We start from the raw sequence: 25,949 nt of genomic DNA, 5'->3' as shown, positions 1-25,949 counted from the left end.
CCAGACTCTGGGGCCCTGGTGCACCAGGCAACCAATGGGAAAGAGCTGTGGTGTACTTCAAATGGACAAATCGATGGCTGGCAGCTTTCGACCAACAAGTAACCCGACCCCTCCATGGCATTTCGCCTCTCGAAAGACATGACATGGTGACAATTTGACCCACAGACCAGTGTGACCCTTGTGAACACCCCACTAAAGTACAGATGAACACTGAAGTACAGTTAAACACAGATGTACAATAATCAGTACTGTATACTCAATAATCACCCCACCCCCCCACCGTCATCAACCAGCTCTCCCCCAGAGTGTCATAGGCAGGGTGTTAGTCCCCCATTTAATCTTGGACACCGACTCTCAGATGTAACCTGCCAGGCGAGTGATGTCCCCCGACTTGTCAGGAATGTAAGCTCAGCGTTCTTGACCAATAGCAGCACAAGTGCCACCTTTCTTAGCGAGCGGGTAACCTCAGGCCATTGATATCAGTTCCCAGGACAGTCCGGCCATACCACACCGGGAGAGGTCACCGTCCAAAAGCTTCCTTCCTCTGTAACAGCCCCGTTACTGTGCTGATCAGCGTGGGTAAATGTCTCCCAACATATCGATGCAGTTATAGAGAAGGCAAGAGAGTGACTATACTTGATTAGGAGTTTGAAGAGATTTGGCACTTCAACAAATACACTCAACCAACTTCTATAGATGGCTAACAGGAGAGGGCACAGTTTTAAGGTGCTTGGGAGTAGGTACAGAGGGAATGTCAGGGGTAAGTTTTTTACACAGAGAGTGGTGACTGCGTGGAATGGGCTGCCAGCGATGGTGGTGGAAGTGGATATGATCGGGTTTTTTTAGAGACTCCTGGAGAGGTACATGGAGCTTAGAAAAATTAGAGGGCTATGGGTAACCCTAGGTAATTTCTAAGGTAAGGGCATGTTCGGCACAGCTTTGAGGGCCAAAGGCCTGTATTGTGCTGTAGGTTTTCTATGTTTCTACGTACCGTGGAGAGCATTCTGACAGGCTGCATCTCTGCCTGGTATGAGGGGGCTACTGCACAGGACCGAAAGAAGCTGCAGAGGGTTGTAAATTTAGTTGGCTCCATCTTGGGTATTAGCCTACAAAGTACCCAGGACATCTTCAAGGAACAGTGTCTCAGAAAGGCAGCGTCCATTATTAAGGACCTCCAGCGCCCAGGGCATGCCCTTTTCTCACTGTTACCATCAGGTAGGAAGTACAGAAGCCTGAAGGCACACACTCAGCGATTCAGGAACAGCTTCTTCCCCTCTGCCATCCGATTCCTAAATGGACATTGAATCCACGAACACTACCTCACTTTTTTAAAATATATTATTTCTGTTTTTTGCAAAATGTTAAAATCTATTCAATACTTTTTTTTTCTCTTCTGTATCACGAACTGCATTGAACTACTGCTAAGTTAACAACTTTCACGACACATGCCGGTGATAATGAATCTGATTTTGATTCACCGGGGCACTGGGGTGGTATACGTACAGCACCACCGTGACAGACCCATCCCAACCAGCACTGCGTGCCACTGTTAAACAGAAACTGCTGCACCACTCTATGGGGAGCCAAGGTTAAACCTCGGTGCTGGCAATCCAGTAGGTGCCATTCAGTGTCCAGGGGGATCCCACCGGCACAGCACCATATGGCAAAGACGCAGTCACCCCAGGATACTGCTCCTGCTGATACTTGCCGTTTCTGATTCAAAGACAGAAGGGTACCTGAACCTGATGCCTCAGCCCCTCGACCCCATAATGGTGCATTACTGAATGTGTGTTGTGATGATAGGCTCCCAAAAGCACCCATCACTTTGTTAGACGGGCTCCCTCTGGTACCCCCTCATCCCACAGTACCGGTGGGGATGGGTCTGTTACCGTATAACACTGGGGCACAGTACCAGTGGGGATGGGTCTGTCACTGTATAACACTGGGGTACAGTACCAGTGGGGACAGGTCTGTCACTGTATAACACCAGGGTACAGTACCGGTGGGGACGGGTCTGTCACTATTAACACTAGGGTACAGTACTGGTGGGGACGGGTCTGTCACTGTATAACACTGGGGTACAGTACCAGTGGGGAAGGGTCTGTCACTGTATAACACTGGGGTATGGTACCAGTGAGGACAGGCCTGTCACTGTATAACACCGGGGTATGGTACCAGTGGGGAAGGGTCTGACAATGTATAACACTGGGGTATGGTACTGGTGGGGATGTTTCTCTCAATGTATAACACTGGGGTATGGTACCAATGAGGACAGGCCTGTCACTGTATAACACCGGGGTATGGTACCGGTGGGGAAGGGTCTGACAATGTATAACACTGGGGTATGGTACCAATGGGGAAGGGTCTGACAATGTATAACACTGGAGTATGGTACTGGTGGGGATGTTTCTCTCAATGTATAACACCGGGGTACAGTACCAGTGGGGACAGGTCTGTCGCTGTATAACACTGGGGTACGGTACCGGTGGGGAAGGGTCTGACAATGTATAACACTGGAGTACGGTACCGGTGGGGAAGGATCTGACAATGTATAACACTGGAGTACGGTACTGGTGGGGATGTTTCTCTCAATGTATAACACCGGGGTACAGTATCAGTGAGGACAGGCCTGTCACTGTATAACACTGGGGTACAGTACCAGTGAGGACAGGCCTGTCACTGTATAACACCGGGGTACGGTACCAGTGGGGAAGGGTCTGACAATGTATAACACTGGAGTACGGTACCGGTGGGGAAGGGTCTGACAATGTATAACACTGGGGTACGGTACCGGTGGGGAAGGGTCTGACAATGTATAACACTGGAGTACGGTACCGGTGGGGAAGGATCTGACAATGTATAACACTGGAGTACGGTACTGGTGGGGATGTTTCTCTCAATGTATAACACCGGGGTACAGTATCAGTGAGGACAGGCCTGTCACTGTATAACACTGGGGTACAGTACCAGTGAGGACAGGCCTGTCACTGTATAACACCGGGGTACGGTACCAGTGGGGAAGGGTCTGACAATGTATAACACTGGAGTACGGTACCGGTGGGGAAGGGTCTGACAATGTATAACACTGGGGTACGGTACCGGTGGGGAAGGGTCTGACAATGTATAACACTGGAGTACGGTACCGGTGGGGAAGGGTCTGACAATGTATAACACTGGGGTACGGTACCGGTGGGGAAGGGTCTGACAATGTATAACACTGGAGTACGGTACCGGTGGGGAAGGGTCTGACAATGTATAACACTGGGGTACGGTACCGGTGGGGAAGGGTCTGACAATGTATAACACTGGAGTACGGTACCGGTGGGGAAGGGTCTGACAATGTATAACACTGGGGTACGGTACCGGTGGGGAAGGGTCTGACAATGTATAACACTGGGGTACGGTACCGGTGGGGAAGGGTCTGACAATGTATAACACTGGGGTACGGTACCGGTGGGGAAGGGTCTGACAATGTATAACACTGGAGTACGGTACCGGTGGGGAAGGGTCTGACAATGTATAACACTGGGGTACGGTACCGGTGGGGAAGGGTCTGACAATGTATAACACCGGGGTACGGTACCGGTGGGGAAGGGTCTGACAATGTATAACACCGGGGTACGGTACCGGTGGGGAAGGGTCTGACAATGTATAACACCGGGGTACGGTACCGGTGGGGAAGGGTCTGACAATGTATAACACCGGGGTACGGTACCGGTGGGGAAGGGTCTGACAATGTATAACACCGGAGTACGGTACCGGTGGGGAAGGGTCTGACAATGTATAACACCGGGGTACGGTACCGGTGGGGAAGGGTCTGACAATGTATAACACCGGGGTACGGTACCGGTGGGGAAGGGTCTGACAATGTATAACACCGGGGTACGGTACCGGTGGGGAAGGGTCTGACAATGTATAACACTGGAGTACGGTACCGGTGGGGAAGGGTCTGACAATGTATAACACTGGAGTACGGTACCGGTGGGGAAGGGTCTGACAATGTATAACACTGGGGTACGGTACCGGTGGGGAAGGGTCTGACAATGTATAACACTGGAGTACGGTACCGGTGGGGAAGGGTCTGACAATGTATAACACTGGAGTACGGTACCGGTGGGGAAGGGTCTGACAATGTATAACACTGGGGTACGGTACCGGTGGGGAAGGGTCTGACAATGTATAACACTGGAGTACGGTACCGGTGGGGAAGGGTCTGACAATGTATAACACTGGAGTACGGTACCGGTGGGGAAGGGTCTGACAATGTATAACACTGGGGTACGGTACCGGTGGGGAAGGGTCTGACAATGTATAACACTGGAGTACGGTACCGGTGGGGAAGGGTCTGACAATGTATAACACTGGGGTATGGTACCGGTGGGGAAGGGTCTGACAATGTATAACACTGGGGTACGGTACCGGTGGGGAAGGGTCTGACAATGTATAACACTGGAGTATGGTACTGGTGGGGATGTTTCTCTCAATGTATAACACCGGGGTACAGTACCAGTGGGGACAGGTCTGTCGCTGTATAACACTGGGGTACGGTACCGGTGGGGAAGGGTCTGACAATGTATAACACTGGAGTACGGTACCGGTGGGGAAGGATCTGACAATGTATAACACTGGAGTACGGTACTGGTGGGGATGTTTCTCTCAATGTATAACACCGGGGTACAGTATCAGTGAGGACAGGCCTGTCACTGTATAACACTGGGGTACAGTACCAGTGAGGACAGGCCTGTCACTGTATAACACCGGGGTACGGTACCAGTGGGGAAGGGTCTGACAATGTATAACACTGGAGTACGGTACCGGTGGGGAAGGGTCTGACAATGTATAACACTGGGGTACGGTACCGGTGGGGAAGGGTCTGACAATGTATAACACTGGAGTACGGTACCGGTGGGGAAGGGTCTGACAATGTATAACACTGGGGTACGGTACCGGTGGGGAAGGGTCTGACAATGTATAACACTGGAGTACGGTACCGGTGGGGAAGGGTCTGACAATGTATAACACTGGGGTACGGTACCGGTGGGGAAGGGTCTGACAATGTATAACACTGGGGTACGGTACCGGTGGGGAAGGGTCTGACAATGTATAACACTGGGGTACGGTACCGGTGGGGAAGGGTCTGACAATGTATAACACTGGAGTACGGTACCGGTGGGGAAGGGTCTGACAATGTATAACACTGGAGTACGGTACCGGTGGGGAAGGGTCTGACAATGTATAACACTGGGGTACGGTACCGGTGGGGAAGGGTCTGACAATGTATAACACTGGGGTACGGTACCGGTGGGGAAGGGTCTGACAATGTATAACACTGGAGTACGGTACCGGTGGGGAAGGGTCTGACAATGTATAACACTGGGGTACGGTACCGGTGGGGAAGGGTCTGACAATGTATAACACTGGGGTACGGTACCGGTGGGGAAGGGTCTGACAATGTATAACACTGGGGTACGGTACCGGTGGGGAAGGGTCTGACAATGTATAACACTGGGGTACGGTACCGGTGGGGAAGGGTCTGACAATGTATAACACTGGAGTACGGTACCGGTGGGGAAGGGTCTGACAATGTATAACACTGGAGTACGGTACCGGTGGGGAAGGGTCTGACAATGTATAACACTGGAGTACGGTACCGGTGGGGAAGGGTCTGACAATGTATAACACTGGGGTACGGTACCGGTGGGGAAGGGTCTGACAATGTATAACACTGGAGTACGGTACCGGTGGGGAAGGATCTGACAATGTATAACACTGGAGTACGGTACTGGTGGGGATGTTTCTCTCAATGTATAACACCGGGGTACAGTATCAGTGAGGACAGGCCTGTCACTGTATAACACTGGGGTACGGTACCGGTGGGGAAGGGTCTGACAATGTATAACACTGGGGTACGGTACCGGTGGGGAAGGGTCTGACAATGTATAACACTGGAGTACGGTACCGGTGGGGAAGGGTCTGACAATGTATAACACTGGAGTACGGTACCGGTGGGGAAGGGTCTGACAATGTATAACACTGGAGTACGGTACCGGTGGGGAAGGGTCTGACAATGTATAACACTGGGGTATGGTACCGGTGGGGAAGGGTCTGACAATGTATAACACTGGAGTACGGTACCGGTGGGGAAGGATCTGACAATGTATAACACTGGAGTACGGTACTGGTGAGGATGTTTCTCTCAATGTATAACACCGGGGTACAGTATCAGTGAGGACAGGCCTGTCACTGTATAACACTGGGGTACGGTACCGGTGGGGAAGGGTCTGACAATGTATAACACTGGGGTACGGTACCGGTGGGGAAGGGTCTGACAATGTATAACACTGGAGTACGGTACCGGTGGGGAAGGGTCTGACAATGTATAACACTGGAGTACGGTACCGGTGGGGAAGGGTCTGACAATGTATAACACTGGGGTATGGTACCGGTGGGGAAGGATCTGACAATGTATAACACTGGGGTATGGTACCGGTGGGGAAGGGTCTGACAATGTATAACACTGGAGTACGGTACCGGTGGGGAAGGGTCTGACAATGTATAACACTGGGGTATGGTACCGGTGGGGAAGGATCTGACAATGTATAACACTGGAGTACGGTACCGGTGGGGAAGGGTCTGACAATGTATAACACTGGAGTACGGTACTGGTGGGGATGTTTCTCTCAATGTATAACACCGGGGTACAGTATCAGTGAGGACAGGTCTGTCACTGTATAACACTGGAGTACGGTACCGGTGGGGAAGGGTCTGTCACTGTATAACACCGGGGTACGGTACCAGTGGGGAAGGGTCTGACAATGTATAACACTGGAGTACGGTACCGGTGGGGAATTGTCTGACAATGTATAACACTGGAGTACGGTACCGGTGGGGAAGGGTCTGACAATGTATAACACCGGGGTACGGTACCGGTGGGGAAGGGTCTGACAATGTATAACACTGGAGTACGGTACCGGTGGGGAAGGGTCTGACAATGTATAACACTGGGGTACGGTACCGGTGGGGAAGGGTCTGACAATGTATAACACTGGAGTACGGTACCGGTGGGGAAGGGTCTGACAATGTATAACACTGGAGTACGGTACCGGTGGGGAAGGGTCTGACAATGTATAACACTGGGGTAGAGTACCGGTGGGGAAGGGTCTGACAATGTATAACACTGGGGTACGGTACCGGTGGGGAAGGGTCTGTCACTGTATAACACTGGAGTACGGTACCGGTGGGGAAGGGTCTGTCACTGTATAACACTGGAGTACGGTACCGGTGGGGAAGGGTCTGACAATGTATAACACTGGAGTACGGTACCGGTGGGGAAGGGTCTGACAATGTATAACACTGGAGTACGGTACCGGTGGGGAAGGGTCTGACAATGTATAACACTGGAGTACGGTACCGGTGGGGAAGGGTCTGACAATGTATAACACTGGGGTAGAGTACCGGTGGGGAAGGGTCTGACAATGTATAACACTGGAGTACGGTACCGGTGGGGAAGGGTCTGACAATGTATAACACTGGGGTACGGTACCGGTGGGGAAGGGTCTGACAATGTATAACACTGGGGTACGGTACCGGTGGGGAAGGGTCTGACAATGTATAACACTGGGGTACGGTACCGGTGGGGAAGGGTCTGACAATGTATAACACTGGGGTACGGTACCGGTGGGGAAGGGTCTGACAATGTATAACACTGGGGTACGGTACCGGTGGGGAAGGGTCTGACAATGTATAACACTGGAGTACGGTACCGGTGGGGAAGGGTCTGACAATGTATAACACTGGAGTACGGTACCGGTGGGGAAGGGTCTGACAATGTATAACACTGGGGTACGGTACCGGTGGGGAAGGGTCTGACAATGTATAACACTGGAGTACGGTACCGGTGGGGAAGGGTCTGACAATGTATAACACTGGGGTACGGTACCGGTGGGGAAGGGTCTGACAATGTATAACACTGGGGTACGGTACCGGTGGGGAAGGGTCTGACAATGTATAACACTGGAGTACGGTACCGGTGGGGAAGGGTCTGACAATGTATAACACTGGAGTACGGTACCGGTGGGGAAGGGTCTGACAATGTATAACACTGGGGTACGGTACCGGTGGGGAAGGGTCTGACAATGTATAACACTGGGGTACGGTACCGGTGGGGAAGGGTCTGACAATGTATAACACTGGAGTACGGTACCGGTGGGGAAGGGTCTGACAATGTATAACACTGGGGTACGGTACCGGTGGGGAAGGGTCTGACAATGTATAACACTGGGGTACGGTACCGGTGGGGAAGGGTCTGACAATGTATAACACTGGAGTACGGTACCGGTGGGGAAGGGTCTGACAATGTATAACACTGGAGTACGGTACCGGTGGGGAAGGGTCTGACAATGTATAACACTGGAGTAAGGTACCGGTGGGGAAGGGTCTGACAATGTATAACACTGGGGTACGGTACCGGTGGGGAAGGGTCTGACAATGTATAACACTGGAGTACGGTACCGGTGGGGAAGGGTCTGACAATGTATAACACTGGGGTACGGTACCGGTGGGGAAGGGTCTGACAATGTATAACACTGGAGTACGGTACCGGTGGGGAAGGGTCTGACAATGTATAACACAGGGGTACGGTACCGGTGGGGAAGGGTCTGACAATGTATAACACCGGGGTACGGTACCGGTGGGGAAGGGTCTGACAATGTATAACACTGGAGTACGGTACCGGTGGGGAAGGGTCTGACAATGTATAACACTGGAGTACGGTACCGGTGGGGAAGGGTCTGACAATGTATAACACTGGAGTATGGTACTGGTGGGGATGTTTCTCTCAATGTATAACACCGGGGTACAGTACCAGTGGGGACAGGTCTGTCGCTGTATAACACTGGGGTACGGTACCGGTGGGGAAGGGTCTGACAATGTATAACACTGGAGTACGGTACCGGTGGGGAAGGATCTGACAATGTATAACACTGGAGTACGGTACCGGTGGGGAAGGATCTGACAATGTATAACACTGGAGTACGGTACTGGTGGGGATGTTTCTCTCAATGTATAACACCGGGGTACAGTATCAGTGAGGACAGGCCTGTCACTGTATAACACTGGGGTACGGTACCAGTGGGGAAGGGTCTGACAATGTATAACACTGGAGTACGGTACCGGTGGGGAAGGGTCTGACAATGTATAACACTGGAGTACGGTACCGGTGGGGAAGGGTCTGACAATGTATAACACTGGAGTACGGTACCGGTGGGGAAGGGTCTGACAATGTATAACACTGGAGTACGGTACCGGTGGGGAAGGATCTGACAATGTATAACACTGGAGTACGGTACTGGTGGGGATGTTTCTCTCAATGTATAACACCGGGGTACAGTATCAGTGAGGACAGGCCTGTCACTGTATAACACTGGGGTACGGTACCAGTGGGGAAGGGTCTGACAATGTATAACACTGGAGTACGGTACCGGTGGGGAAGGGTCTGACAATGTATAACACTGGGGTATGGTACCGGTGGGGAAGGGTCTGACAATGTATAACACTGGAGTACGGTACCGGTGGGGAAGGGTCTGACAATGTATAACACTGGGGTACGGTACCGGTGGGGAAGGGTCTGACAATGTATAACACTGGGGTACGGTACCGGTGGGGAAGGGTCTGACAATGTATAACACTGGGGTATGGTACCGGTGGGGAAGGGTCTGACAATGTATAACACTGGGGTATGGTACCAATGGTCCCTCGAATCTGTAACGACCAGTGTGCACCAAAGTCTTGCGCTGTGCAGTTATTTTACCCAGTGACAGCAATTTCTTCAATAAAAAGAGTATTAATAACCCAGTTCTAAAATCAGCAGACAAATCATCGCAAACTCCATGTTGTCAACAGTGTGTTGTATTCTGCAGTGTGTTTGGTGTGGCCGGAGCTGTGGTCTGATAAGTTGGGATTTAAAGCCTTTCTCTGTGACGCTGGGACACTGGGATGCTCGGGGTAGATTTCAGTGAGTCCATCTGAGCAATAGTAGAAGCCAGAAGCGAGGGGCAAGGAAGGCATGAAAGGCTGGAGGAACTCGGCATCTGGACTGGGGAGAGAGTCGTATGAAAGGGTAGGGGGATGAATAGAACAAGATGGGTGGATCCAGGGCAAAGAGCGGTTGAAGTAGGTGAGGGAGGGGGAAAGTGGGGGTGATATGAGAAGCTGGGAGATGGCAGGTAAACATGGCAAAAGGCTGAAGATGGAATCTGATGGGGGAGGACAGTGGTTTGTGGAATTGAGGGAAGGAGGTGAGGAGGGCAGCTGGTGGGGGAACGTCTGGTCACTGGGCTGATCATAAGGACAGGGGAGGGGAAAGGGAAGGGGTGAACGGCCGGTAGGGAAACATCCACCATTGTTCCTGCACCTAAAAATGACCGAGATAACATGTCCGAACAACTGGCATCCTGTCACACTCACCTCGATAATAAGCAAATACTTTGAGAGGCTGGTCAAGTGGTCAAGCTTGCTACCACCTACACTGGACTCCATCCAATTCGTCTGTCAATGCAACCGATCAACAGACGACGCAATAGCCGCTGCTCTACACACTGTCCTTACACATCTGGAGAAGAAGGATGCTTATGTGAGAATGCTGTTCTTGGACTACAGTTCAGCATTCAGCTCGACAAGAAGCTCAGGGACCTCGGCATTGATCATGCCTTATGCAGCTGGATCCTGGACTTACTGTCGGAGCTGGCAGGTGGTAAAGGTGGGCTCCCTCACATCTGCCCCTCTGCCCTTCAACACAGGTGCCCCTCAGGACTGTGTACTAAGCCCCCTCCTTTACTCTCTGTATACCCGTGACTGTGTCGCCACCCACAGTTGCAATCTGCTAATTAAATTTGCCGATGATGCTACATCGATTGGCCTTATCTCAGATAATAATGAGGCAGCTACAGTGAAGAAGTCGTCACCCTGACACAGTGGTGTCAAGAAAACAACCTCTCCCTCAATGTTGCAAAAACAAAGGAGCTGGTTGTGGATTACAGGAGGAATGAAGACCCCAGATCAATGGATCTGGGGTTCAGAGGGTGAACAGCTTTAAGTTCCTTGGCATAAACATCACCGAGGACCTCACGTGGTCTGTACGTATCGGTTGTGTGGGGACAAAGGCACAACAGCACCTCTTTCACCTCAGACGGTTGAAGAAGTTTGGTATGGGCCCCCAGATCCTAAGAGCTTTCTGTAGGGGCACAATTGAGAACATCCTGACTGGCTGCATCACTGCCTGGTATGGGAACTGTACATCCCTCAACTGCAGGACTGCAGAGAGTGGTGCGGACAGCCCAGCGCATCTGTAGATGTGAACTTCCCACCATCAGGACATTTACAAAGACAGGTGTGTAAAAAGGGCCCAAAGGATCACTGGGGACCCGAGTCACCCCAACCACAAACTGTTCCAGCTGCTATCATCTGGGAAACGGTACCGCAGCATAAAAGCCAGGACCAACAGGCCATCAGACTGATTAATTCATGCTGATACAATTGTATTTCTAAGATATTGTCTATCCTGCTGTATATATGATTTATTATAAATTGCTATAGATTGCACATTTAGATCGAGGTGTAACGTAAGTCTTTTATACCTCATGTATATGAAGGGTGTAAATTATAAAGTCAATTCAGCTCGAGGAGGGAAATGGGGACAGATGGGAGTGGTTACCTGGAGTTAGAGAAATCAATGTTCATGCTGTCTGGAGGTTCCACTGTTATCGTTGGGACCGTGGGCTCTGTATAGTTAGAGTGGTTGCGTATCACAACTTGAGGAGAGTAAACTCAACACTAAATTCTCCAAACCTTTCTGTATTCGTCCTTAATCCCTGAACTGCAGACATACATTGGCCCTGTCCTCATCTCTGTCAATCCTTTCAAAGCAATGCCATACTTCACTGACCGGGAGATTGAGCTGTACCAGGGTGTGGTAAGTCCTGCCTTTGACCACAACTCGGACCGGGGTTGAATGTGGGGGAAGAGAGGTGAGCTTGGGTCCAGTTCTCTGTGAGACCAAGGGCATCTTCAGGAAGTGGGGTCATCAAGGCAACGTGCATCATCAGGGAACCTCAGCATCTACGCCATGCTCTCTATTCATTGCAGCCATCGGGCTGAAGGTACAGAAGCCTCTGTGCTTCAGGCGAGAACTTCAGTCCCACGCCATCTTCCTCCACTGCAGATCCATCTATTCCTCAGTCCTGATGAAGGGTCTCGACCCGAAACGTCAACTGTTTGCTCTTTTCCCTGGATGCTGCCTGGCCTGCTGAGCTCCTCCAGCATTTTGTGTGTTGCTCTGGATTTGCAATATCTGCAGATTTTCTTGTGTTCCATTTATTCCTCTCTCCCTTGAGTCTCTATCCTGCTTCCCCTTATATTTCTGATGCTCACCCCTCTCTCTCCCATATCCAAACCTCACATCAATGGACATGGAGAGGTGTTTCCTGTAGTGGGGGAGTCTTGGACAAGAGGGCATCACCTCAGAATAGGACATTCCTTTAGAGCAGAGATGAGCAAGAGTTTCTTTCACCAGAGGATGGTGAATCTGCGGAAGTCATCGCTACAGGTGGCTGTGGAGGCCAAGCTATTGGTTATATGTAAAGTGGGGGTTGATAAGTTCTCAGCTATCAGGGTGTCAAAGGTTATGGGGAGAAGGCTGGAGAATGTGTTTGAGAGGGATAATAAATCAGCCGTGATGGAATGGTGGAGCGGACTCGATGGGCCGAATGGCCTAATTCTGCTCCTATGTCGTATGGTCTATAGCCCACGCTGTGCAGAGAGGCTACCTTACTGGATTCATGGGTGACCAGAGGCTATTACTGGGGACTCTTGTTAATTGGGACACATCGGGACCAGTACATTTTGTCCCAATTAGCCAAAGTCTCATGGAAACAGTTAAAAAGGTACAAAAAAAGACAAACTGCTATTCAACTGAGTAACTGAGTATCTCAATGAAATACAGAGCAAATTTGAACACTATCAGTACTACTACAGTGCTATAAAACTCTGTATTAGTTTCTGATAGTTATTGACAGAGGAATTCATCCGGTTTATGCTACCGTGTTTTTTTGATTGACTGTAAATGAGCAAAACCAGCGCGGACACCTGGTGCAGATGATAGACAGCCTTCATTGCCTTCCCGCATGAAGCGCATGGGACTGAAACTAGTTGGCAACGGTTTCTTGTCCGAATTAAGGGGCATAACGTCCCAAATAAATGAGGATAAACCCAGAGATTTTCTCAATTAGCTTTTGTTCTTTCAGAGTCATCCCAAATGCGGCTGCTCCAATTACCCGATGGACCAGTTAACCAGAATCCACTGTATATGTGTAATTGTTCACTGGATTTCCTCATAATTAGGGTAGCTGTTTCTGTATTTCTCTAGAAAGTTCTTAATTTTCAGTAGCTTTGGGATGCTACTTAGCACAGTCCAGGCCATTCGGCCCACAATGTTGTGCTGACCTTTAACCTACTCCGAGATCAATCAAACCCTTCCCTCCGTTTTTCTTTCATCCATGTGCCTATGTAAATGTCCTTAATGTATTTGCCTCTACCACCAACCCGGCAGCGCGTTCCACGCACCCCACCACTCTGTGTAAAGAAACACCCCACCCCTGTGCTACTTGAATCTGTCTGCTTTTTGGTTAATAGTTATCTTGGAAGTTGTGTTCTCTCCAGTCTCAGTATGAGATCAGCAAGGCTGCTTTGTTTTCTGTGTTCTCTTGGGTCCTCTTTCTTGTTTGTCTTCCACTCTTGTGACATTTAATAAAGCGGCCTTGTCAACAAGCTTCATGCTTGTGGAGCCTACAGACCCACACCAGCAGGTTCAGGATCAGTTATTACCCTTCAACCATCAGGCTCCTGAATCAGTTCACTCACCTCAACGCTGAACTAGTTCCACAACCTACAGACTCCCTCGCTTTCAAGAACACTGCAGCTCAAGTCCGCAGTAGTTTTTTTTTGGTATTTGTACAATTTGTCTTCTTTTGCACACTGGTGGTCTGTCTGTCTTTGTCTGTGTGTAGTTTTTCATTGATTTTACTGTATTCCTCAGTCCTACTGTGAATGCCTGCAACAAAAGAAATCTCAGGGTTGTATATGTTTACATATACATACTTTGACAGTAAATTTACTTCAAACTTTGAACTTTCATTGTTGGCTTCTGAAGAGCCTTCAGATTGCGAAAGTGTCAGAATCCAGTTTCCCCCCTCACGTCTGTCCAAGACTCTGATATCAGCAGGATACAAGAAGACAAATGGCATCCAGTAATTTTGAAAATCTGCCATTCCAGAACTGCTTGGGTCCTCAGTATGAACCGTTGGGGAAGGAAGCAAAGAGTATGAATTCATTCCTGAGCTCTTTCACCCGGGGCACAATGTGTTGAATCAACCTGTTCTCATCGCTGGATGTCACAACTAGTGTTGGCCCGTGATGAAGACCAGATTGTTAACTTTGTTATGAGGGTTGGAAGGCATGGGAGCTCTGAAATTGTTGTTGAGCTATTGTTGTTTTGTTGATCATTGTGGCCTGCCCAGCATTGTAGGCACGCTATGTGGGCACAGGACTGTGTGGCGACTCTCAGACTGCCTACTGCCTGTTACGCCCGCTGGCACTTCAGGCAGCAATGACGCTCCTCCATCTCCGTCTGTCCTCAGCCACTCAGATGTAGAAGCATTTAACACTGCTCTTTCCAATCAGGGCTCCTGGCCCTGAGATGATCCCCCGAACCTGGAGGATCGGTGGACCACTCTTAGTCCGGTCTCTACCCTTGGACATGGCCCGAGCATAAAGCCCTGACTTCAGCCAACACAGATCTCCGGGTCAATGAGGTACAGAAGCCTCCAAACCACGACAAGGAGAGACCGTAAGACATTGGGGCAGAATTAGGCCATTTGGCCTGGCGAGTCTGTTCCCCCATTCCATCAAGGCTGATTCATCATTCCCTTTAACCCCAGTCTCCTGCTTTCTCCCCGTAACTTCTGATGCCCTGACTAATTAAGAACCTATCAACCTCAGCTTTAAATATACCAAATGACTTGGCCTCCACAGCTGCCTATGGCAATGAATTCCACATATTCACCACCCTCCAGCGAAAGAAATTTCACCTCATCTCTGTTCCACCTCATCCCTCTTCTATTCTTAGGCTCTGCCCTCCGGTCTTAGATTCCCTACTATGGAAAACATACCATACTTGTGGGCTGTCCCTAACACGTCCCCAGGAAAATGCAAATGACACATTTCACTGTATGTTTTGTTGTACATGTGACAAATAAGTCTGAATCGGAACTGGGAGATCAAAACACTGAAGGATCTGGAGTTGAATAAAAGATCAGGCACCAGCATTGACTCGTGGAGTAGAACGAGGGGCTGTGCTGACCTCTATACCTGTTTCTCAGCTTCCTTCCCCGCTTGCTTTACCTGGCATACCAGTCCACGGAGACTGCCGGAACACCGTTTAATATTTAACCACTGTGTTGTCTCTGACGTGGGTCTGCCCTGGTTAAATAGTTTTACTCTGGGATAAGCTAAAGAATGAGTCACTGGCACATGCCCAGTCACCATGGCAACATAGCCCGGAGCACTTGGATTTCACTGTGGGCTGACGTGTGGCTCAGGGTCACAACTTGGGAGCTGGCTTCTGTCCAGGGTGGAGACTGATTTTTCTGTAGACAAGCTGCCTAGTCTCAAAAGTCTGTCTCTCTCACTCCCTCCCCCTCCCTCTTCCCCTCCCTCTTCCCCTCCCTCTTCCCCTCCCTCTTCCCCTCCCTCTTCCCCTCCCTCTTCCTCCCCCTCTCCCCCTCTCCCTCTCCCTCTTCCTCCCCTCCCCCTCTCCCCCTCTCCCTCTCCCTCCCCCTCCCCCTCTCCCTCTCTCCCCCCCTCCGCTCTCCCCTTTCTCTCCCTCCATCTCTCCCCATCCCTCCCCCTCTCTCCCCTCTCTCTTCCTATCCACCACTCCTTCCCTACCCCTCTCCACCCTTCTCTACCCTCCACCCCTTAAACCCCTATCCGCTTCTAAGCCCTACAACTCTCCCATTCCCTCTCTCCCCCCATCTTCCCCATCCCTATCACCCACTCTTCTGCATCACCCCCTCCTCCCTCCTCCCCTCCCCATTTCCCACCCTCCTCACCTGCTCCTCCCCCTCTCTCCACCCTCCTTTCCCCACCTCCCAGTATCACGGGCTGAAAGGGCCTGGACTGTGCGGACTCTCAGTCTGCGATCCCCATCCTGACCGGGGTTTCAGGAGCTTGAATACAACGCGAACATTGGCTATCAGTCAACGGTTTGGTTTTTCCAATCATCACGGAGTCAGACAGCACCTAAACAGACCCTTTGGCTGAAGTTGTCCATGCTGACCCTGGTACCTTCCTGAGCAAGTCCCACTTGCTCTCATTTTGTCTATATCCCTCTTAACCATTCCTATCAATAGACCTGTCAAAATGTCTTCTAAATGAACCCTCCCACCATCTTCAGCAGGAATGCCTCACCATCCAGGACACACCCTCTTCTCATTACATTGAAGATGGTCACTCACTCAACAATTTAAGAGCAGCTTCCTCTCCACCAGCAGCTCATCTGATGGCCGAGGGGAAGGAGCTGTTCCTAAAACGGAGAGTGTGTGTCTTCAGGCTCCTGTACCTCCTCCCATCGCCGTCGGATTTGTGAACGGCCCATGAACACTGTTGAGCTCTTTTTTTTTAACGTTATTTATTTTTAATATTCCTCATTGGAACTCATAATTTTTTTAATGTATGGCTCTGCACCGCTGAGGCAAAACAGCACAGGTGTCAGTGATAGTAAACCTGATTCTCATTCCCCGATGAGAAAGGGGAATGTCGTGGATGGTGAGGGTGCTTCCTTCTTGGCCATTGCCTTTTAACCTTGTCCTCGATGCTGGGGAGTGTTGTGCTCTTGACACAGCTGGCTGACTTTACAACCCCCTGCAGCTTTTTCTGATCCTGTGCTCTGGAGCCTTGGTACCAGACAGCAATGCAAACAGTCAAGACGCTCTTCAGAAACCTGTCTGTAGGAATTTGATGGTGGGGAAGTTAGGCCCCTATTGCCTGCTGTGCTGTTGTGGTTTGTAACCAGGATATGTGTGTGCCCACAGGCTCAGTATGAAAACCCCCCTCACATCTACGCCTTGGCGGACAACATGTACCGTAACATGATGATCGACAGTGAGAACCAGTGTGTTATCATCAGGTAACCATCTCCCCCCTCGGCCACCTTGCCTGTCTCAGCGTCTCCTCTCCACCACAGCCTCGGGGGTTAAGTCCGCTGACAGACGGGTTGCGCGGCATACACAAACCATTTTGCCCCTGCCCACAGCTTCACACCTCCAGAGACCCAGGTCCAATACTGACCTCTGGGGAGTGTGTGTGTGAGTGTGGGTGTGTGTGTGTGTGTTTGTGAGTGTGTGTGAGAGTGTGTGTGTGTGTGTTTGTGTGTGTGTGAGTGTGAGAGTGTGTGTGTGAGTGTGTGTGTCTGTGTGTGTGTGTGTTTGTGAGTGTGTGTGAGAGTGTGTGTGTGAGTGTTTGTATGTGTGAGTGTGTGTGTGTCTGTGTGTGTGTGTGTGTGTGAGTGTCTGTGTGTGTGTGTGTGTGTGTGTGTTTGTGTGTATGTGTGTCTGTGTGTTTGTGTGAGTGTGTGTGTGTGTGTGTGTGTGTCTGTGTGTTTGTGTGAGTGTGTTTTGTGTGTGAGTGTGTGTGTGTGTGTGTGTCTATGTGTGTGTGTGTGTGTGTCTGTGTGTTTGTGTGAGTGTGTGTGTGTGTGTGTGTGTGTGTGTGTGTACGCGTGTGCGTTCACCTCCGGTTCCCTCCCATATTCCTAGTTTCATTCGGAGATACAGCTTCTGTTCCTCCAAGCCATGCTGCCAGCCACCCACCAGTTATAGATGTCCTTTCTAGCCTCATGTGATCACAGGACAATTTACAATGACCACAACCTACTAAGTGGTACAGCTCTGGACAGTGGGAGGAAATCGCTAATCCCAACCACATGCGAGGTAACTGGGTCCTGGGCATGTAGTTCCTGAAGGAGTTTCATGGGAACTCCTCCAAGGACAGTTCTAGGCCTGTCTGCGGAAGGAGGAGGGTTGGGCAAGGGGCTGACAGAAACTCCAAAGACTTCATCCCTGGGAGAGGAAGGATCTTCGAAGATGGGTGGCACGCGGGGACAACTTGAACGACTGGCCCAGGACAGAGGACTTCGGCAAGCTGTTGTTGGCAGCCTGCACTCCAGTAGGAGTGATGGTCTTAAGTAAGTAGGCAAACTGGGAGAGGCGAGGGAGGGCAGTTCAAGGTTAATTGTCATTAACCATACACATGAATACAACCAAACAAAACAGCGTTCCTCTCAGGGCCTTGCGCTGTGTGTGACTGTATTAACAACAGTCACACACAGCGCAAGGCACATAGGGCATATTAATTATGATAGCAGAAAAACATAGTTACAACAAAAATCATAATATTAGCACAAGTCCCAGAGTGTCCTGGCCTGTAGATTGATGCTGCATGGGATGTTTTCCTGGAGCCATGTTTCTGCAAGAACAAGTCTGCAGCAGTTCCTCATCTCACCCTAGTGCAGCCGCAGACGAACGCATTCCAGCTCGTCTTACACTGAGCAAACACTGGAGGGCAGCACTGACAGGAGGAGCCAGTTCCCAACCAAACATGGACACTTCCTGCTTCACACTGTCTCTGGCGTCTCTTCCCCTGGGTGACCCCACTGCATAAAGGTCCGGTCCACGACACAACTGAGGCCACGCGGCTCCCCCTCCCTCTGATTCTTTTCCTAGGAGCTGGCAACAGGCCAGTGGGCTGAATAGCCACCCTCTGAGTCTGAATCTACATGCCGATGATGCTGCTGCAAGCAAGATTTTCATTGTACTTGTGCAGATGACAATAAACGCAATTCAACGATAAGTAGCAGCAGCAGGACTGGTCAAGGATGGAAATCTGAACCCAGATCGAAAAGGTAAAGACTTTGTCTTCTCAGTGAAGCATTGCTTCTTTCCTTGAGGTGTGTAGCCCATTGCTAATCTCCTCCTCAAGTAGACAAAGTCACAAGTGGATGTGCAGTTACACACAGACCAAAGCTGAGTTCGGGTGGACAGTCTTTATCCTTGAAGATTATGAGTCACTCTTCCTGGAGGAGGCCCTCTGTTGGTTGACGTTGCCCATGGATGTTGCGTCCTAGTTGTCTATGTTGACACGCGAGCCAATACAACAAGCCAGGGTACTACAATATGCAGCAGGTCCCCCCTCTCCACGCAGCTTGTGAATCCAAAGGAACCAGCAGGGACTGATGCAGTTTGTCACCAGCGGCGTCGCAGGAGTTGCCAGTCAGCGTTGGACTGCCTTAAGGACTCCAGCTCTGGATTTTTCCTTGGGATTTGCTCCTGAAGCCTTTCCCATGAGTGGGTGTAGTCACAAGGCAGCAGAGGTTTGAGATCCAAGTTTCCCTCCTTCTAGATGAGTCCCATTGGCCTGAGGTGACTGGTTTTAAAGCGCCAGCAACCCCCCCCCCCTTTGCCTTTTCTAGAAACTATTCCACTTGGCTGAGTAGCTAAGCTGTCTGTGAAGGCTAAGAGCTGGACTTGGTTGTCGAAGGCTATTTGAGACACACGCTATTGAGGTAGTAGGAGATTATCCCCACTGTGCCCTCCCCCCACCTATGACAACCACAAAACCAATGTTCTGTCCCTGGAATATAGAACATCACAGCACATCACAGGCCCTCCATCCACAACGTCGTGCCGTCCTTTTAACCCCTAGTCTAGGATCAATCTAACCCTTCACTCTCACATATCCCTCCATTTTTCAGTCATTGACGTGACTATCTAAACGTTTCTTAATGCCCCTAACGTACCTGCCTCTACCACCCCTGGCAGGGCGTTTCGCACATCCGCCACCCTCTGTGTTTAAAATAAACCTACCTTTAACATCATCCTATACTTCCAAAGTTTAAAAAGTTCAAAGTAAATTTATTATCAAAGTAGGTATATGTTGCCATATACAACCCTGAGATTCATTTTCTTGTGAGCAATCACAGTAAAACACAATACAAAGCAATGAAAGACTACAATCAGACCGACTAATGGCCACTGTGCAAAAGACAAACTGTGTAAAATGAATAAATATTGTTGGGAACATAAGCTGTGGAGCCCTTGAAAGTGAGTCCATTGGTTGTGGGAATAGTTCAGTATTAAGGTACGTGAACTTATCTTCACTGATTCAGGAACCTGATGGTTGAAGGGTAATAACTGTTCCTGTAATGACCTGGTATTAACCATAATTATGTCAAGCATGATGCCAAATTAAACTAACCCCTTCTTGACCGCATGTGACCCACATCGCTCTGTCCCTGCATGTTCACGGCCACTTTCTTATCTCACCCAGCAGCCCGTTCCAGGCACCCGTCCCTCTCTGTGTAAATAAAACATGCCTCGCTCATCCCTTTTAAACTCTCCCTTTCTCCTCTTCAATCTGTGCCCTCAACATTCCCGCCCTGGCGGAGATACATTCTGGCCGTCCATCTATAACCTCCGACTCTCTGAGAAAACAACCCGTTAGTCCACCCTCTCTTTAATTTCCTATGTTAATATAAAATAATATTAATATGATTTCTTAAAATTTAGGGGCACCACAGTAGCGTAGCAGTTAACATGCCACCATTCAAACTCAAAGTTCAAAAATAAATTTATTATCAATGAACGTACATGTCACCATATACAATCCTGAGATTCGTTTTGTTGTGGGCAGAGTCAGTAAATCCAGGAAACACAAACAGGACCTATGGAAGATCACCCCAACAGGACAGAGTGCCAGGGACAACAAACTCCACAAATACAAAAGAGAAAATGATATTAATTAAATATTATTACTAAGCAATAAATATCGAGGGAACATGAGATGAAGGGTCCTTGTAAGTGAGTTCGCAGGTTGTGGGAACAGTTCAGTGATGGGGTGAGTGAAATTGAGTGACAGCCTGGGCCATCGGAGTTTGGAGTTCAGTTCCGGTGACCTTTGTAAGGAAATTTGTACGTTCTCCCTGTTTCCTGTGGGTTTCCTCCAGGTTTTCTGGTTTCCTCCCACAGTCCAGAGGCGTATGGCTTAGGCTAATTGGTCATTGTAAATTGTCCGGTGACTAGGATAGTGTTAAATCAGGTGGATATCTGTGCAGCAGAGTCTGCTCCATGTTGTACTGCTAGGTAAATAAATTATGAAACACAAGGGAGGAGAGCTCAGTGACAAGAAGAATAACGGAATACGAGTGTGATTGGAATCTAACGGACGCGATGTAAGAGGGGAGAGATTGACAGGTAACTTCTTTACACAGAGTACCTAGAATGAGCTGCCAGAGAAAGTGGTCAGGGTGGGGAGAACTGAAACATTTAAGGGGCATTTGGATAAGTCTGTGGAGGGGAGGATTATGGGCCGAACGCAGGTAACGGGGACTAGGAGGGTGAATGCTGTGATCAGCAGAGACCAGTTGGGCAGAAGGGCCTATTTCCTTGCCGTATGATGCCATAACCCATTGTAGCTCATCCCCTCTAATCCAGGCAGCAGCCTGATGACCCTCTGCTGCACCTTTTCCAAATACTCCTCATCCCTCCTGAACCCAACACAAAGACGTATTATACAGCTCCAGTAGCCGTCCCTCGTTGCTCAGCCCAGCCCCACTCCTGAGTGAAAAACCGACCCTGCTCCTTTGCCAATATACGAGGGGTGATTGATAAGTTCGTGGCCTAAGGTAGAAGGAGTCAATTTTAGAAAACCTAGCACATGTATTTTTCAACATAGTCCCCTCCTACATTTACACACTTAGTCCGGCAGTCGTGGAACATATGGATCCCTTTGTAGAAGTCGGCGTCTTGAACCTCCAGGAAGTGGTCCACAGCTGGGGTGATTGATAGGTTTGTGGCATAAGGTAGAAGGAGATGAGATATACAGCTCTCGTTACATGCACGTGCAGTTCAACTATTTGAGTGATAAAGCAGAAAGTTTGAAGTTAATAACTCATCTCCTTCTACCTTAGGCCACAAACTTATCAGTCATCCCTGCTGTTGTCACTTTCTGGAGGTCCAAGATCCGTATGCTCCATGACCGCTGGACTAAGTGTGTAAATATAGGAGGGGACTATGTTGAAAAATAAATGTGCTAGGTTTTCTAAAATTGACTCCTTCTACCATAGGCCACGAACTTATCAATCACCCCGCGTAAATACTTCTGTTGACTTTTCTCTCTCTCTTTGCAGTGGGGAAAGTGGAGCTGGGAAAACTGTGGGCGCCAAGTTTATAATGAGTTACATCTCCAAAGTGTCGGGAGGAGGTCCCAAGGTTCAGGTAAGTTCAGCATCATGGACTGTTACCCCACCTTCTTCACCACAGGCTATGTTGAAGCCCCCTCGAAGTCAAGGTCGAGTTCATTGTCAGTTGCCATGGTAACGTGGCAGTGAGCTATTACAGCTCTGAGTATCAGAGTTCACAGTTCAATTCCAGCGACCTCTCTAAAGGGTCACTGTACGTCCTCACTGTGGAACGTGTGGGTTTTCTCCGGGTGCTCCGGTTTCCTCCCGCGGTCCAAAGATGTTCCGGGTAGATTTATTTATTTATAGAGATGCAGTGCGCATTCAGCCCTTTGAGCTGTGCCGTTCACAGGATAATTTACAATGACCAACTTAACCTACCAGCTGGCATGTCTTTGGACTGTGGGAGGAAACCAGAGCACCCGGAGAAAACCCACATGGTCGCAGGGAGAACATAGGAACGTCTTACAGGCAGCAGTGGGAATTGAACCCGGGTCGCAGGGAGAACGTACGAATGTCTTACAGGCAGCAGTCGGGTCGCAGGGAGAACGTAGGAACGTCTTACAGGCAGCAGTGGGAATTGAACCTGGGTCGCAGGGAGAACGTAGGAACGTCTTACAGGCAGCAGTGGGAATTGAACCTGGGTCGCAGGGAGAACGTACGAATGTCTTACGGGCAGCAGTCGGGTCGCAGGGAGAACGTACAAACGTCTTACGGGCAGCAGTGGGAATTGAACCTGGGTCGCAGGGAGAACGTACGAACGTCTTACAGGCAGTAGTCGGGTCACAGGGAGAACGTACGAACGTCTTACGGGCAGCAGTCGGGTCGCAGGGAGAACATAGGAATTTCTTACAGGCAGCAGTCGGGTCACAGGGAGAACGTACGAACGTCTTACGGGCAGCAGTCGGGTCGCAGGGAGAACATAGGAATTTCTTACAGGCAGCAGTCGGGTCGCAGGGAGAACGTAGGAACGTCTTACGGGCAGCAGTGGGAATTGAACCCGCACGGTCACAGGGAGAACGTACGAATGTCTTACAGGCAGCAGTCGGGTCGCTTGCACCGTAAAGCGTTGTGCTGCCCCCTACGCTACCATGCCGCTAATGGCCATTGTAAATTGTCTTGTGATTAGGTTAGGGTTAAGTTGGGGTCGTCAGGGGTTGCAGCTCGAAGTGCTGGAAGGTTCACTCCGCGTTCTAAATAAGTAAAGTGAAAAAGCAGAATTGCATGTCTTCACGGGAGCAATGAGAAACCTGCTTGTAGCAGCATCACGGGCTCAGAGCATCAGGATAAGCTGCATTGACCAGGAGAACATTAAAGCCCAATCAGAGTGAAAAGTAACAGAGTCCATTGCATCGCAAAGCACCCAGGCTGTGATGTGGGTTGTGCCGGTCGGGTCGGTTCGAGAACCGAATGGTTGAAGGGAAGTAGTCGTTCCTGAACCTGGTGAGGTGGAACTTCAGGCTTCTGGACCTCTCGGCCGATGGGGGCTGTGAGAAGGTGGCACGGCCTGGACGGAGGGATCGTGAGCATCTCCTGCATAAACTGCCGATGGTGGGGAGGAATGATTCCACTACACTCTGCAGCTCCCTACGATCCCGACTTGCTGTAGCCGCGATGCAACCACTTTCTACGGGAATTCAGTAAACCGTGCTGAACTGTCCTTGAATAAATGATAAACACAAGCGTGATATTTGTTCAAAGCGTTAAACTAATTCAAAGGAAGACACAGGAGTCCAGGAATATGGGTCGAGCTTCGTGTTTACTTTCAGTGAGGCGCGCGCGCATCTCGTGGTAGCAAGATGATGTTTGCAATTTACATAATTTTTACCCATGTAACCGATAACTAATTATTTAAATGAACAGACATGCTTAATCATACGATATACACACAGACAAGATTACTGAAATATTAAATACGAGAGATTCTGCAGATGCTGAACACACAGAAAACGTTATGAGAGGGGCTCAGCAGGTCAGGCAGCATCTGTGGAGAGGAATGAACAGTCGATGTTTTGGCTCAAAACCCTTCTTCAGGACTGGAGAGGAAGGGAGCAGGAGGCAGAATAAGGAGGTGGGGTAGGGGGAGACCAGGTTGAAGGCGAAGGAAGGTGGATGGGGTAGTTTAGTGGTGTTTTGTAGAATCTCTCTGCTCTCCGGAGGTCATTCTGAACTTCACAGGTCATCAGAAGCCCCACAATCCGGCCCCTCTTTCTCCACTTTCTGCTTGAGGACGTGTGACTCTTCTCTCTGCCCTTCGTGTCTCAGCTCTTATTTTTACAAAAGTACATTTATTATGAATTCAAACCACCAGAGTACAATCATATTACATACTAAAATCAGACAAATCATGACTCTCACAGACGAAACTAACAGATTACCATCCTTATTGAGATGGCATTTATCCTCCACTGTGCCCAATGGTCTTAATATACCTTTCTGTTCCCAGTGGACACAGCATGTTCTTTTCCACAGCTCACCGGGCAGGGAAATACCCCCAAACATTGTCAGCCCGGGCAGAGCCCTCCACTGCCCAACTCCAGGACCAACGGAGAGCTATCTTACCCAACCCAGGCAGAAATCTCCACGGCCCAACTCCAGGACCCACAGGTAGTTATCTTGCCCAGCGTGGGCGGAAATCTCCACGGCCCAACTCCAGGACCCACAGGTAGTTATCTTACCCAGCGTGGGTGGAAATCTCCACGGCCCAATTCCAGGACCCACAGGTAGTTATCTTACCCAGCGTGGGCGGAAATCTCCACTGCCCAACTCCAGGACCCACAGGTAGTTATCTTACACAGCCCAGGCAGAACCCTCCACTGCCCGTCTCCAGGACCCATGGGTAGTTACCTTACCCAGCCCGTGCAGAAATCTCCACTGCCCGTCTCCAGGACCCATGGATAGCTATCTTAACCAGTCTGGGCAGAACACTCCACTGTCCATCTGTAAAACCCTCCACTGCTCATCTCCAGGACCCATGGATACCTGTCTTACACAGCTCAGGTGGAAATCTCCACTGCCCATCCCCAGGACCCATGGATAGCTATCTTAACCAGTCCGGGCAGAACATTCCACTGCCCATCTCTATAACCCTCCACTGCTCATCTCCAGGACCCACGGGTACCTATCTTACCCAGTCCAGGCAGAAATCTCCACTGCCCATCTCCAGGACCCATGAATAGCTACCTTACACAGCCCAGGAGCAGATTCACTAGGACAACCTCCTCTTTTCTGCACCCCTCCGTACTGGATGAGCAAAGATGAAGAGTGTAGGGCCAAAATGCAGCCAGACGAAGAGGAGCAGCTCCCACAGATGTGAGAATAGGGGCTGTGACCTTGTACACTCCACGTAATGTATATATGGCGCACAGCCTCTTCCAGCCTGCAGAAGCAACAGGCGGCCCGGAGAATTTTTATTTAGTTAGAGATACAGTGTGGAATGGGCCCTTCCAGCCCTTCGTACCTCACCGCCCAGCAAACCACCTATTTAACTGTAGCCTAAGCACAGGACATACTAACCAGTAAGTCTTTGGACTGTGGGAGGAAACTGGAGCACCCTGAGGAAACCCACACATTCCATGGGGAGGACGCACGAACTTCTTACAGA

The 25,949-nt window shown here is 50.0% G+C and overlaps 1 protein-coding gene across 1 annotated transcript in view; it reads left to right on the top strand.

The window, feature by feature from the left end:
* myo1eb (myosin IEb) overlaps positions 1–25,949 on the top strand; it is a 124,975-nt gene that overhangs the window by 22,769 nt on the left and 76,257 nt on the right. Inside the window, exons 3-5 of the mRNA XM_063041707.1 lie at positions 11,879–11,968; positions 17,145–17,239; positions 22,295–22,382. Of these exons, the coding sequence (XP_062897777.1) occupies positions 11,879–11,968; positions 17,145–17,239; positions 22,295–22,382 (273 nt within the window). The remainder of the gene's footprint in view (positions 1–11,878; positions 11,969–17,144; positions 17,240–22,294; positions 22,383–25,949) is intronic.

The sequence above is a fragment of the Mobula hypostoma genome, chromosome 2, assembly GCF_963921235.1.
Source record: "Mobula hypostoma chromosome 2, sMobHyp1.1, whole genome shotgun sequence".
NCBI classification, from domain to species: Eukaryota; Metazoa; Chordata; class Chondrichthyes; order Myliobatiformes; family Myliobatidae; genus Mobula; species Mobula hypostoma.
This window is presented reverse-complemented; position numbering and strand designations above follow the sequence as displayed.